Consider the following 14,592-nt stretch of genomic DNA (forward strand, 5'->3'; position numbering starts at 1 on the left):
ATCTCTCTGTAGGTGATGGCTTTGTTACGAAAGGTTTGGGAATTGTTTCCTTTTAGGTGGTTGTAGAATTAACAGCTTTTTTCTGGATTTTGATAATTAGCGGGTATCGGCCTAATTCTGCTCAGCATGCATTATTTGATGTTTTATGTTGTACATTTATGATACAGGATATTTTTGTAGAATTCTGCATGCAGTCTCTCAATTTGGTGTTTGTCACATTTAGTGAATTCTTGGTTGGTGAGCGGACCCCAGACCCCACACCTCATAAAGGACAGTTATTTAACTCATTCAATTATTTTTAGCCAGATCCTAATTGGTATGTCACATTTAATGTTCCTTTTAATGGCATTGAAGACCCTTCTTGCTTTGTGTCTCAGATCGCTCACAGCTTTTTGGAAGTTACCTGTGGCGCTGTTTAGGCCAGGGTATATATTGTTTTTTTGTGTGCTCTAGGGCAATGGTGTCTAGATGGAATTTGTATTTGTGTTCCTGGCGACTGGACCTTTTTTGGAACACAATTATTTGTTATCTTACTGAGATTTACTGTCAGGGCCCAGGTCTGACAGAATCTGTGCAGAAGATCTAGGTGCTGCTGTAGGCCCTCCTTGGTTGGTGACTGAAGCACCAGATCATCAGCAAACAGTAGACATTTGACTTGAGATTCTAGTAGGGTGAGGCCGGGTGCTGCCGACTGTTCTAGTGCCCGCGCCAATTCATTGATATATTTGTTGAAGAGGGTGGGGCTCAAGCTGCATCCCTGTCTCACCCCACGGCCCTGTGGAAAGAAATGTGTTTTTTTGCCAATTTTAACCGAACACTTGTTGTTGTGTACATTCATTTTATAATGTTGTATGTTTTTCCCCCAACAACACTTTCCATCAAATTGTATGGCAGGACCTTATTCCAAATTGAGTCAAAAGCTTTATTGAAATCAACAAAGCATGATAAGTCTTTGCCTTTGTTTTAATTTGTTTGTTACTTAGGGTGTGCAGGGTGAATACGTGGTCTGTCATTTGGTAATTTGGTAAAAAGCCAATTTTACATTTGCTCAGTACATTGTTTTCACTTTTTCGCTGAGGAAATGTATGAGTCTGCTGTTAATGATTACGCAGAGGATTTTCCCAAGGTTGCTGTTGACGCATATCCCACAGTAGTTAATGGGGTCAAGTTTGTCTCCACTTTTGTGGATTGGGGTGATCAGTCCTTACTTCCAAATATTAGGGAAGAGGCCAGAGCTGAGGATGATGTTAAACAGTTTAAGTGGAATTTGTGATCTGTATGTTTTATCATTTCATTTAGGATACCATCAACACCACAGGCCGTTTTGAGATGGAGACTTTGTATTTTGTCCTGTAGTTCATTCAATGTAATAGGAGAATCCAGTGGGTTCTGGTAGTCTTTAATAGTTAATTTTAAGATTTGTATTTGATCATGTATATATCTCTTCCTCGCTCCCTCTCTTTCTCTCTCTCTCCCTGTCTCTCTCTCTCCCTGTCTCTCTCTCTCTCTGTCTCTCTAAACTAACACCACAGGTCCACAGACAGGCTAATAGTTGATCCTTTAACTGAGGAGTGAAAAGACAGAGCGTAGCCGAGTCCCGGAGACCACAGGTTGCTCTGCCATCTCCCTGTTACCACCTCCAGCAAGGCATCATCCATGGCTAAAGGCTTCTACATCAGTAAGAACATGGGGCTAGCAGGTCTTCTGATGGGGACTGTAGCAGTGGTCATCATCATAGCCCTGGCAGCAGTCTACGATAAAGAAAAGACCAAGAACCAGAATAAACCTGTGGATGGTGTGGCCATGTTGACCACTGCCTCTCCAACCACCTCCTCCACCCTCTCCACTCCTAAAGACCCCTGGGAACACTACAGACTGCCTGACTCCCTGTCTCCTGTCTCCTACAACATCACCCTCTGGCCTCGACTGGTTGTCAATGCCTCTACTGGCCTCTACATCTTCACAGGACAGTCAGCTGTGGTGTTCCAGTGTAAGAAGGACACAGATCTGATCGTCATCCACTGTAACAAGCTGAACCTGACTCTGCTCAACGGCCACCATGCTAGACTGACTGGCCTGGATGGAGCGACTGCTCCCACCGTAAAGACTAGCTGGCTGCAGGTGAAGACGGAGTACCTGGTCATTCAGCTGAATGGGAAGCTAACTGCTGGGAAGTCCTATAGACTTTCCACAGACTTCCAGGGAGAGCTGGCTGATGACCTGAAAGGATTCTATAGGAGTGAATATACAGAAGATGGTGGTAAAAAGTAAGTACCAACTGATACTAGATACAGTAGACCCCTGGATGATACTAGATACAGTAGACCCCTGGATGATACTAGATACAGTAGACCCCTGGATGATACTAGATACAGTAGACCCCTGGATGATACTAGATACAGTAGACCCCTGGATGATACTAGATACAGTAGACCCCTGGATGATACTAGATACAGTAGACCCCTGGATAATACTAGATACAGTAGACCCATGGATGATACTAGATACAGTAGACCCCTGGATGATACTAGATACAGTAGACCTCTGGACGGTATGAATCCTCTCAGCCCTACCTCTCTGATACTAGTCTGATGGTGGTAAAAAGTAAGTACCAACTGATACTAGATACAGTAGAACCATGGATGATACTAGATACAGTAGACCCTTGGATGATACTAGATACAGTAGACTCCTGGATGATACTAGATACAGTAGACCCATGGATGATACTAGATACAGTAGACCCCTGGATGATACTAGATACAGTAGACTCATGGATGATACTAGATACAGTAGACCCATGGATGATACTAGATACAGTAGACACCTGGATGATACTAGATACAGTAGACCCCTGGATGGTACTAGATACAGTAGACCTCTGGATGATACTAGATACAGTAGACCCCTGGTCCTTCCTCTCTGATACTAGATACAGTAGACCCCTGGTCCTTCCTCTCTGATACTAGATACAGTAGACCCCTGGTCCTTCCTCTCTGATACTAGATACAGTAGACCCCTGGGTGATACTAGATACAGTAGACCCCTGGTCCTTCCTCTCTGATACTAGATACAGTAGACCTCTGGATGATACTAGATACAGTAGACCCCTGGATGATACTAGATACAGTAGACCCCTGGATGATACTAGATACAGTAGACCCCTGGTCCTTCCTCTCTGATACTAGATACAGTAGACCTCTGGATGATACTAGATACAGTAGACCCCTGGATGATACTAGATACAGTAGACCCCTGGATGATACTAGATATAGTAGACCCCTGGATGATACTAGATACAGTAGACCCCTGGTCCTTCCTCTCTGATACTAGATGCAGTAGACCCCTGGATGATACTAGATACAGTAGACCCCTGGATGATACTAGATACAGTAGACCCCTCTCTGATACTAGATACAGTAGACCCCTGGTCCTTCCTCTCTGATACTAGATACAGTAGACCCCTGGATGATACTAGATACAGTAGACCCCTGGATGATACTAGATTCAGTAGACCCTGGATGATACTAGATACAGTAGACCCCTCGATGATACTAGATACAGTAGACCCCTGGATGATACTAGATACAGTAGACCTCTGGACGGTATGAATCCTCTCAGCCCTACCTCTCTGATACTAGTCTGATCCCCCCAGACTCCAGACTACAAACAGCAGGTCTGGGACAGGTAGCACGTCCGGTGAACAGGTCAGGGTTCTATAGCCGCAGGCAGAACAGTTGAAACTGGAGCAGCAGCATGACCAGGTGATGACTCCTTGCTGTCCCCAGTTCACCTGGCCGTGCTGCTGCTCCAGTTTCAATACTTCTGCCTGTGGCTATGGAATCCTGACCTGTTCCCCGAATGTGCTACCTGTCCCAGACCTGCTGTTTTCAACTCTCTAGAGACAGCATTAGCGGTAGAGATACTCTTAATGATCGGCTATGAAAAGCCAACTGACATTTACTGCTGAGGTGCTGACTTGTTGCACCCTCGACAACTACTGTGATTTTTATTATTTGACCCTGCTGGTCATTTATGAACATTTGAACATCTTGGCCATGTTCTGTTATAATCTCTGCACGGCACACCCCTCATAGCCTGGTTCCTCTCTAGGTTTCTTCCTAGGTTCTGACCTTTCTAGGGAGTTTTTCCTAGCCACCGTGCTTCTACACCTGCATTGCTTGCTGTTTGGGGTTTTAGGCTGGGTTTCTGTACAGCACTTTGAGATATCAGCTGATGTAAGACGGGCTATTTAAATACATTTGATTTGATACATACAGTAGACCCCTGGTTTGTATGAATCCTCTCAGTAGACAGCTGATGTAAGACAGGCTATTTATATACATTTGATTTGATACATACAGTAGACCCCTGGTTTGTATGAATCCTCTCAGTAGACAGCCTGAACAGTTCTTTTCATCCTGTAACATGATATTGAATCTGATCTGTTTCCAGAGTTGTAGCCACGTCTCAGATGCAGGCTACGTTCGCCAGGAAAGCCTTCCCCTGTTTTGATGAACCTGCCATGAAGGCCGTCTTCCACATAACGCTCATCCACCAACGAGGAACTGTAGCTCTGTCCAACGGCCGGGACGTTGGTTAGTTCACAGCCTACACACTACCCTCTTTGGGCTACCTCACCGTTCTCCACCCTTTCCCAAAAGTGTTCACTGATACGCTTCCTGTCATGGATTTAACAATGGTGGGAATACCTCCAGCCAATGGTGGGAATACCTCCACCCAATGGTGGGAATACCTCCAGCCAATGGTGGAAATACCTCCAGCCAATGGTGGAAATACCTCCAGCCAATGGTGGAAATACCTCCAGCCAATGGTGGGAATACCTCCAGCCAATGGTGGAAATACCTCCAGCCAATGGTGGAAATACCTCCAGCCAATGGTGGAAATACCTCCAGCCAATGGTGGGAATACCTCCAGCCAATGGTGGAAATACCTCCAGCCAATGCTTATTTCAATCTCAAAGCTTTTCAGTCCTGGACTTGCAAGTGCAGGCTTTGGCAGAAGGGTGGAGAACATGGCTGTAGCCTTGTTATTGATATGTACAGCCCTACTATACATGGACTGTGGAGTTGAAGACATCTCAGAAGGAATGAGTACGCTTGACAACATGTAATGAGAAAATCAACTACAGAATGCTGTTAATGGTTCATGTCTGGTAACATAACTCTCTCCCTCTCCCTCTCCCTCTCTCTCTCTCTCTCTCTCTCTCTCTTTCTCTGTCTCTGCTCTTCCCTCTCCCTCCCTTCTCTTCTCTCTCTCCAATGTTTTAGAGACCGTCAACAGCACCATAGACGGCACTGAAGTCACCATGACCAGATTTGAGCCCACTAAAAGAATGTCAACATACCTCCTGGCATTTATCGTCAGTGACTTTGATCATATCACTGGATCGATAGAGAACAACAATGTTTTGGTAATTCAATCCACCACAGAGTGCCCTGGTTATTCCCTATAAAGTACACCACAGAGGACTCTGGTTATTCCCTATATAGTACACCACAGAGGACTCTGGTTATTCCCTATATAGTACACAACATATCACTCCGCTTATTCCCTATATAGTACACCACATATCACTCTGGTTATTCCCTATATAGTACACCACAGAGGACTCTGGTTATTCCCTATATAGTACACCACATATCACTCTGGTTATTCCCTATAAAGTACACCACAGAGGACTCTGGTTATTCCCTATATAGTACACCACATAGGAATTTGGTCCATATCAGTGCACTATATACAGTTGAAGTCAGAAGTTTACATACACCTTAGCCAAATACATTTAAACTCAGTTTTTCACAATTCCTGACATTTAATCCTAGTAAACATTCCCTGTCTTAGGTCAGTTAGGATCACCACTTTATTTTAAGAATGTGACATGTTAGAATAATAGTAGAGAGAATGATTTATTTCAGCTTTTAATTCTTTCATCACATTCCCAGTGGGTCAGAAGTTTACATACACTCAATTAGTATTTGGTAGCATTGCCTTATAGTTGTTTAGCTTGGGTCAAACGTTTCGGGTAGCCTTCCACAAGCTTCCCACATTAAGTTTGGTGAATTTTGGCCCATTCCTCCTGACAGAGCTGGTGTAACTGAGTCAGGTTTGTAGGCCTCCTTGATCGCACACGCTTTTTCAGTTCTGCCCACAAATGTTCAAAAGGATTGAGGTCAGGGCTTTGTGATGGCCACTCCAATACCTTGACTTTGTTGTCCTTAAGCCATTTTGCCACAACTTTGGAAGTATGCTTGGGGTCATTGTTCATTTGGAAGACCCATTTGCGACCAAGCTTTAACTTCCTGACTGATGTCTTGAGATGTTGCTTCAATATATCCACATACCTTTCCTGCCTCATGATGCCATCAGTCCCTCCTGCAGCAAAGCACCCCACAACATGATGATGACACCCCTGTGTTTCACGGTTGGGATGGTGTTCTTCGGCTTGCAAGCTTCCCCCTTTTTCCTCCAAACATAACGATGGTCATTATGGCCAAGCAGTTCTATTTTTGTTTCAACAGACCAGAGGACATTTCTCCATGTGCAGTTGCAAACCGTAGTCTGGCTTTTTTATGGCGGTTTTGGTGCAGTGGCTTCTTCCTTGCTGAGTGGCCTTTCAGGTTATGTCGATATAGGACTTGTTTTACTGTGGATATAGATACTTTTGTACCTGTTTCCTCCAGAATCTTCACAAGGTCCTTTGCTGTTGTTCTGGGATTGATTTTCACTTTTAGCACCAAAGTACGTTCATCTCTAGGAGACAGAACGCGTCTCCTTCCTGAGCGGTATGACGGCTGCGTGGTCCCATGGTGTTTATACTTGCGTACTATTGTTTGTACAGATGAACGTGGTTCCTTCAGGCGTTTGGAAATTGCTCCCAAGGATGAACCAGACTTGCGGAGGTCTTGGCTGATTTCTTTTGATTTTCCCATGATGTCAAACAAAGAGGCACTGAGTTTGAAGGTAGGCCTTGAAATACATTCACAGGTACACCTCCAATTGACTCAAATTATGTCAATTTCCTGGAATTTTCAAGTTGTTTAAAGGCACATTCAACTTAGTGTATATAAACTTCTGACCCAAGGGAATTGTGATACAGTGAATTATAAGTGAAATGATCTGTCTGTAAACAATTGATGTAAAAATGACTTGTGTCATGCACAAAGTAGATGTCCTAACCGACTTGTCAAAACTATAGTTTGTTAACAATTCATTTGTGGAGTGGTTGAAAAACGAGTTTTAATGACTCCAACCTAAGTGTATGTAAACTTCCGACTTCAACTGTAGGTAATAGGGTGCTACAGTTTCCTCTCATTCAGATTCATGACTGATACTGCTGTGGTTAGACTGTAGTGATGACTGATGCTGCTGTGGTTAGACTGTAGTCATGACTGATGCTGCTGTGGTTAGACTGTAGTCATGACTGATGCTGCTGTGGTTAGACTGTAGTCATGACTGATAGTGCTGTGGTTAGACTGTAGTGATGACTGATGCTGCTGTGGTTAGACTGTAGTCATGACTGATGCTGCTGTGGTTAGACTGTAGTCATGACTGATGCTGCTGTGGTTAGACTGTAGTGATGACTGATACTGCTGTGGTTAGACTGTAGTGATGACTGATACTGCTGTGGTTAGACTGTAGTGATGACTGATAGTGCTGTGGTTAGACTGTAGTGATGACTGATACTGCTGTGGTTAGACTGTAGTGATGACTGATAGTGCTGTGGTTAGACTGTAGTCATGACTGATAGTGCTGTGGTTAGACTGTAGTGATGACTGATACTGCTGTGGTTAGATTGTAGTGATGACTGATACCGCTGTGTTTAGACTGTAGTGATGACTGATACTGCTGTGGTTAGACTGTAGTCATGACTGATAGTGCTGTGGTTAGACTGTAGTGATGACTGATACTGCTGTGGTTAGACTGTAGTCATGACTGATACTGCTGTGGTTAGACTGTAGTGATGACTGATGCTGCTGTGGTTAGACTGTAGTCATGACTGATACGGCTGTGGTTAGACTGTAGTGATGACTGATGCTGCTGTGGTTAGACTGTAGTCATGACTGATGCTGCTGTGGTTAGACTGTAGTGATGACTGATAGTGCTGTGGTTAGACTGTAGTGATGACTGATACTGCTGTGTTTAGACTGTAGTGATGACTGATACTGCTGTGGTTAGACTGTAGTCATGACTGATACTGCTGTGGTTAGACTGTAGTGATGACTGATGTTGCTGTGGTTAGACTGTAGTGATGACTGATGCTGCTGTGGTTAGACTGTAGTGATGACTGATTCTGCTGTGGTTAGACTGTAGTGATGACTGATACTGCTGTGGTTAGACTGTAGTCATGACTGATGCTGCTGTGGTTAGACTGTAGTGATGACTGATACTGCTGTGGTTAGACTGTAGTCATGACTGATAGTGCTGTGGTTAGATTGTAGTGATGACTGATGTTGCTGTGGTTAGACTGTAGTGATGACTGATGCTGCTGTGGTTAGACTGTAGTCATGACTGATGCTGCTGTGGTTAGACTGTAGTGATGACTGATACTGCTGTGGTTAGACTGTAGTCATGACTGATGCTGCTGTGGTTAGACTGTAGTGATGACTGATACGGCTGTGGTTAGACTGTAGTGATGACTGATACTGCTGTGGTTAGACTGTAGTGATGACTGATGCTGCTGTGGTTAGACTGTAGTGATGACTGATACTGCTGTGGTTAGACTGTAGTGATGACTGATACTGCTGTGGTTAGACTGTAGTCATGACTGATACTACTGTGGTTAGACTGTAGTGATGACTGATACTGCTGTGGTTAGACTGTAGTGATGACTGATACTGCTGTGGTTAGACTGTAGTGATGACTGATACTGCTGTGGTTAGACTGTAGTCATGACTGATACTGCTGTGGTTAGACTGTAGTGATGACTGATACTGCTGTGGTTAGACTGTAGTCATGACTGATACTGCTGTGGTTAGACTGTAGTGATGACTGATACTGCTGTGGTTAGACTGTAGTGATGACTGATACTGCTGTGGTTAGACTGTAGTGATGACTGATACGGCTGTGGTTAGACTGTAGTGATGACTGATACTGCTGTGGTTAGACTGTAGTGATGACTGATACTGCTGTGGTTAGACTGTAGTCATGACTGATGCTGCTGTGGTTAGACTGTAGTGATGACTGATACGGCTGTGGTTAGACTGTAGTGATGACTGATACTGCTGTGGTTAGACTGTAGTGATGACTGATGCTGCTGTGGTTAGACTGTAGTGATGACTGATACTGCTGTGGTTGGACTGTAGTGATGACTGATACTGCTGTGGTTAGACTGTAGTCATGACTGATACTGCTGTGGTTAGACTGTAGTGATGACTGATACTGCTGTGGTTAGACTGTAGTGATGACTGATACTGCTGTGGTTAGACTGTAGTCATGACTGATACTGCTGTGGTTAGACTGTAGTGATGACTGATACTGCTGTGGTTAGACTGTAGTCATGACTGATACTGCTGTGGTTAGACTGTAGTGATGACTGATACTGCTGTGGTTAGACTGTAGTGATGACTGATACTGCTGTGGTTAGACTGTAGTGATGACTGATACGGCTGTGGTTAGACTGTAGTGATGACTGATACTGCTGTGGTTAGACTGTAGTGATGACTGATACTGCTGTGGTTAGACTGTAGTGATGACTGATACTGCTGTGGTTAGACTGTAGTGATGACTGATACTGCTGTGGTTAGACTGTAGTCATGACTGATACTGCTGTGGTTAGACTGTAGTGATGACTGATACTGCTGTGGTTAGACTGTAGTCATGACTGATAGTGCTGTGGTTAGACTGTAGTGATGACTGATACTGCTGTGGTTAGACTGTAGTGATGACTGATACTGCTGTGGTTAGACTGTAGTGATGACTGATACTGCTGTGGTTAGACTGTAGTCATGACTGATACTGCTGTGGTTAGACTGTAGTGATGACTGATACTGCTGTGGTTAGACTGTAGTGATGACTGATACTGCTGTGGTTAGACTGTAGTGATGACTGATACTGCTGTGGTTAGACTGTAGTCATGACTGATAGTGCTGTGGTTAGACTGTAGTGATGACTGATACTGCTGTGGTTAGACTGTAGTGATGACTGATACTGCTGTGGTTAGACTGTAGTGATGACTGATACTGCTGTGGTTAGACTGTAGTGATGACTGATACTGCTGTGGTTAGACTGTAGTGATGACTGATACTGCTGTGGTTAGACTGTAGTGATGACTGATAGTGCTGTGGTTAGACTGTAGTGATGACTGACACTGCTGTGGTTAGACTGTAGTGATGACTGATACTGCTGTGGTTAGACTGTAGTGATGACTGATACGGCTGTGGTTAGACTGTAGTGATGACTGATACTGCTGTGGTTAGACTGTAGTGATGACTGATACTGCTGTGGTTAGACTGTAGTGATGACTGATACTGCTGTGGTTAGACTGTAGTGATGACTGATACTGCTGTGGTTAGACTGTAGTGATGACTGATACTGCTGTGGTTAGACTGTAGTGATGACTGATACTGCTGTGGTTAGACTGTAGTGATGACTGATACGGCTGTGGTTAGACTGTAGTGATGACTGATACTGCTGTGGTTAGACTGTAGTGATGACTGATGCTGCTGTGGTTAGACTGTAGTGATGACTGATACTGCTGTGGTTAGACTGTAGTGATGACTGATACTGCTGTGGTTAGACTGTAGTGATGACTGATACTGCTGTGGTTAGACTGTAGTGATGACTGATAGTGCTGTGGTTAGACTGTAGTCATGACTGATGCTGCTGTGGTTAGACTGTAGTCATGACTGATGCTGCTGTGGTTAGACTGTAGTGATGACTGATACTGCTGTGGTTAGACTGTAGTGATGACTGATACGGCTGTGGTTAGACTGTAGTGATGACTGATACTGCTGTGGTTAGACTGTAGTGATGACTGATACTGCTGTGGTTAGACTGTAGTGATGACTGATACTGCTGTGGTTAGACTGTAGTCATGACTGATAGTGCTGTGGTTAGACTGTAGTGATGACTGATACTGCTGTGGTTAGACTGTAGTGATGACTGATACTGCTGTGGTTAGACTGTAGTGATGACTGATGCTGCTGTGGTTAGACTGTAGTCATGACTGATACTGCTGTGGTTAGACTGTAGTCATGACTAATACTGCTGTGGTTAGACTGTAGTGATGACTGATGCTGCTGTGGTTAGACTGTAGTGATGACTGATAGTGCTGTGGTTAGACTGTAGTCATGACTGATACTGCTGTGGTTAGACTGTAGTGATGACTGATGCTGCTGTGGTTAGACTGTAGTGATGACTGATAGTGCTGTGGTTAGACTGTAGTGATGACTGATACTGCTGTGGTTAGACTGTAGTCATGACTGATAGTTGATACTAATTGTTTGCAGGTCCGTATCTGGGCTCGGAGGAAAGCTATAGCTGAGGGACACGGAAACTATGCTCTCAATGTTACAGGACCAATGCTCAAGTTTTTTGAACGATACTACAATGCCAGCTACCCACTGTCCAAGTCAGGTAAGTTAGCTTAGCATTCATACCTGTCAGGTAAATTAGCTTAGCATTCAGACCTGTCAGGTAAGTTAGCTTAGCATTCAGACCTGTCAGGTAAGTTAGCTTAGCATTCAGACCTGTCAGGTAAGTCAGATTAGCATTCAGACCTGTCAGGTAAGTCAGTTTAGCATTCAGACCTGCCAGGTAAATCAGCTTAGCATTCAGACCTGTCAGGTAAGTAAGCTTAGCATTCAGACCTGTCAGGTAAGTCAGCTTAGCATTCAGACCTGTCAGGTAAGTTAGCTTAGCATTCAGACCTGTCAGGTAAGTTAGTGTTGTATTCAGACCTGTCAGGTAAGTTAGCTTAGCATTCAGACCTGTCAGGTAAATTAGCTTTGCATGCAGACCTGTCAGGTAAGTTAGCTTAGCATTCAGACCTGTCAGGTAAGTTAGCTTGGCATTCAGACCTGTCAGTTAAGTCAGCGTTGTATTCCGACCTCAGCTCCATGAGTGCATGTGTACACATGTAGGCCTACATTTATATTATACTCTGTGAAACTAAGTCTCCCAACAGATTGTTGGCTATGTTCCAAATGGCTCCCTATTCCCTATAAAGTGCACTAAGGCTCTGGTCAAAAGTAGTGCACTATAAAGGGAATAGGGTACCATTTAGGCCTCCTTTATTGGTTTTTCCCCTGTAGACCAGATAGCTCTGCCTGACTTCAATGCTGGAGCCATGGAGAACTGGGGTCTGATCACCTACAGAGAGACAGCCCTCCTGTACGATCCAGCCATCTCCTCTGTTGGAAACAAAGAGAGAGTCTTGACTGTGGTGGCTCACGAACTGGCTCATATGGTAGTGTGTTCTCTATGACATCACTGTACTTCCTGTCCAACCTATGACATCCCTGTACTTCCTGTCCAACCTATGACATCACTGTACTGCCTGTCCAACCTATGACATTAATGTACCTAGTGTCCAACCTATGACATCACTATACTTCCTGTCCAACCTATGACATTACTGTACTTCCTGTCCAACCTATGACATCACATCCTGCAAGGAGAAACATTGCTCGAGAGGATGACTAAGGTCCACAACATGAGCGCCAGGTAATGAGAGGAAGCCCAGTTACCAGTTGCCGGGAGAAGATGGAACGAGATGGATTTTGGCCAGACATTCTGCTAATTTTCTCATCAATGAAACATTTAATCTCAATACAATTTTTTGTTCACAAAACTAGATTATGTTACTAACAGAGTGGACTAAGTTTAGCATACTTGTTGTGTTGTTTAGAAGGAGTGCAAATTGAGTTATTGCACACGCACTTCACAGAGAAGGCGTTCCCTAATGGAAATATGCGCATACATGCTAGAACACGCCAATAGGATCTCGCTAGCTCCTGCTTGGCTCTGCCCACCTCCTTGCTTGTTCTGCCCACTATGACTAATTGGTTCCCATTTGAAACGACGGGCTATGGTCTATCTTGGTTTAGATATAAAAATCTTTGGTTAGAGTTTTGGGCAAGTAACCAGCAGGTAGCCTAGTGGTTAGAACGTTGGACTAGTAACCGGCAGGTAGCCTAGTTGTTAGAGCGCTGGGCTAGTAACCAGCAGGTAGCCTAGTGGTTAGAGTGTTGGGCTAGTAACCGGCAGGTAGCATAGCGGATAGAGTGTTGGGCTAGTAACCAGCAGGTAGCCTAGTGGTTAGAGTGTTGGACTAGTAAACAGCAGGTAGCCTAGTGGTTAGAACGTTGGACTAGTAACCGGTAGGTAGCCTAGCGGTTAGAGTGTTGGGCTAGTAACCGGCAGGTAGCCTAGTGGTTAGAGTGTTGGGCTAGTAACCGGCAGGTAGCCTAGCGGTTAGAGTGTTGGGCTAGTAACCGACAGGTAGCCTAGGGGTTAGAGCGTTGGACTAGTAACCAGCAGGTAGCCTAGTGGTTAGAGTGTTGGGCTAGTAACCGGCAGGTAGCCTAGTGGTTAGAGTGTTGGGCTAGTAACCAGCAGGTAGCCTAGGGGTTAGAGCGTTGGACTAGTAACCGGCAGGTAGCCTAGTGGTTAGAGTGTTGGGCTAGTAACCGGCAGGTAGCCTAGCGGTTAGTGTTGGGCCAGTAACCGAAAGGTCTCTAGTTCCTTAAAGGTGAAAAATCTGTTGATGTGCCCTTAAACAAGCCACTTAATCCTAATTGCCCCAGGATCACCGTTGATTATGGCAGACCTTGGCCTTGATCACATTCTCCTAGGGTGTCTCAGGGTGAGTTGGGGTATCAAATGTTTTGGTCACAAGCAGCGAATACAACAGGTGGTGAATTTATAATGAAATACGAAAAACATGTTTTCAATTCATACCTTTGTATTAATACGTACTTGTATATGCGTTAAATAGGACCAATACAAGTACCCACCTAATTATTAATATTGGTCAGAGCTGGCGAAAGGTAATAGGGAACAGACGGCCATTTTGGATGTGATTGTTCCCAAAGTGTGACATGATCCTGTGTCCACAGTGGTTTGGGAACCTGGTGACTCTGAGATGGTGGAATGACCTGTGGCTGAACGAGGGCTTTGCCAGCTACGTGGAGTATCTAGGAGCTGACTACGCTGAACCCACGTGGAACATCGTAAGACTGATCACCCTCACAGGAGGATTAATCTGATCATATAAAGTACAGTAAGACTGAGCACCCTTACAGGAGGATTGATCTGATCATATAGAGTACAGTAAGACTGATCACTCTTACAGGAGGATTAATCTGATCATATAGAGTACAGTAAGACTGATCACTCTCCCTCTCTCTCCCTAGAAAGAGCAGACCATCCTGAATGATGTCCACAAGGTGTTTGCTGTGGACGCCCTGGCCTCATCTCATCCTCTGTCCCGGAAAGAGGAGGAAGTCAACCAGCCTGACGAGATCAGTGAGATGTTCAACACCATCTCCTACAGCAAGGTTCTCTATGTTCTAGAAAATCTCTTACAGCAAGGTTTTCTATGTTCTAGAACATCTCCTACAGCAAGGT

At 44.5% G+C, this 14,592-nt stretch overlaps 1 protein-coding gene across 3 annotated transcripts in view; it reads left to right on the top strand.

Moving 5' to 3' along the window:
- LOC110516289 (aminopeptidase N) overlaps nucleotides 1–14,592 on the top strand; it is a 75,849-nt gene that overhangs the window by 20,076 nt on the left and 41,181 nt on the right. For all 3 annotated transcript variants that reach the window (XM_036981720.1, XM_036981721.1, XM_036981722.1), the window contains exons 2-8: nucleotides 1,533–2,267; nucleotides 4,456–4,598; nucleotides 5,292–5,434; nucleotides 11,472–11,598; nucleotides 12,276–12,430; nucleotides 14,082–14,195; nucleotides 14,379–14,522. In XM_036981720.1, the coding sequence (XP_036837615.1) occupies nucleotides 1,657–2,267; nucleotides 4,456–4,598; nucleotides 5,292–5,434; nucleotides 11,472–11,598; nucleotides 12,276–12,430; nucleotides 14,082–14,195; nucleotides 14,379–14,522 (1,437 nt within the window). In that variant the 5' untranslated portion in view covers nucleotides 1,533–1,656. The remainder of the gene's footprint in view (nucleotides 1–1,532; nucleotides 2,268–4,455; nucleotides 4,599–5,291; nucleotides 5,435–11,471; nucleotides 11,599–12,275; nucleotides 12,431–14,081; nucleotides 14,196–14,378; nucleotides 14,523–14,592) is intronic.

The sequence above is a fragment of the Oncorhynchus mykiss genome, chromosome 6, assembly GCF_013265735.2.
Source record: "Oncorhynchus mykiss isolate Arlee chromosome 6, USDA_OmykA_1.1, whole genome shotgun sequence".
NCBI lineage: Eukaryota > Metazoa > Chordata > Actinopteri > Salmoniformes > Salmonidae > Oncorhynchus > Oncorhynchus mykiss.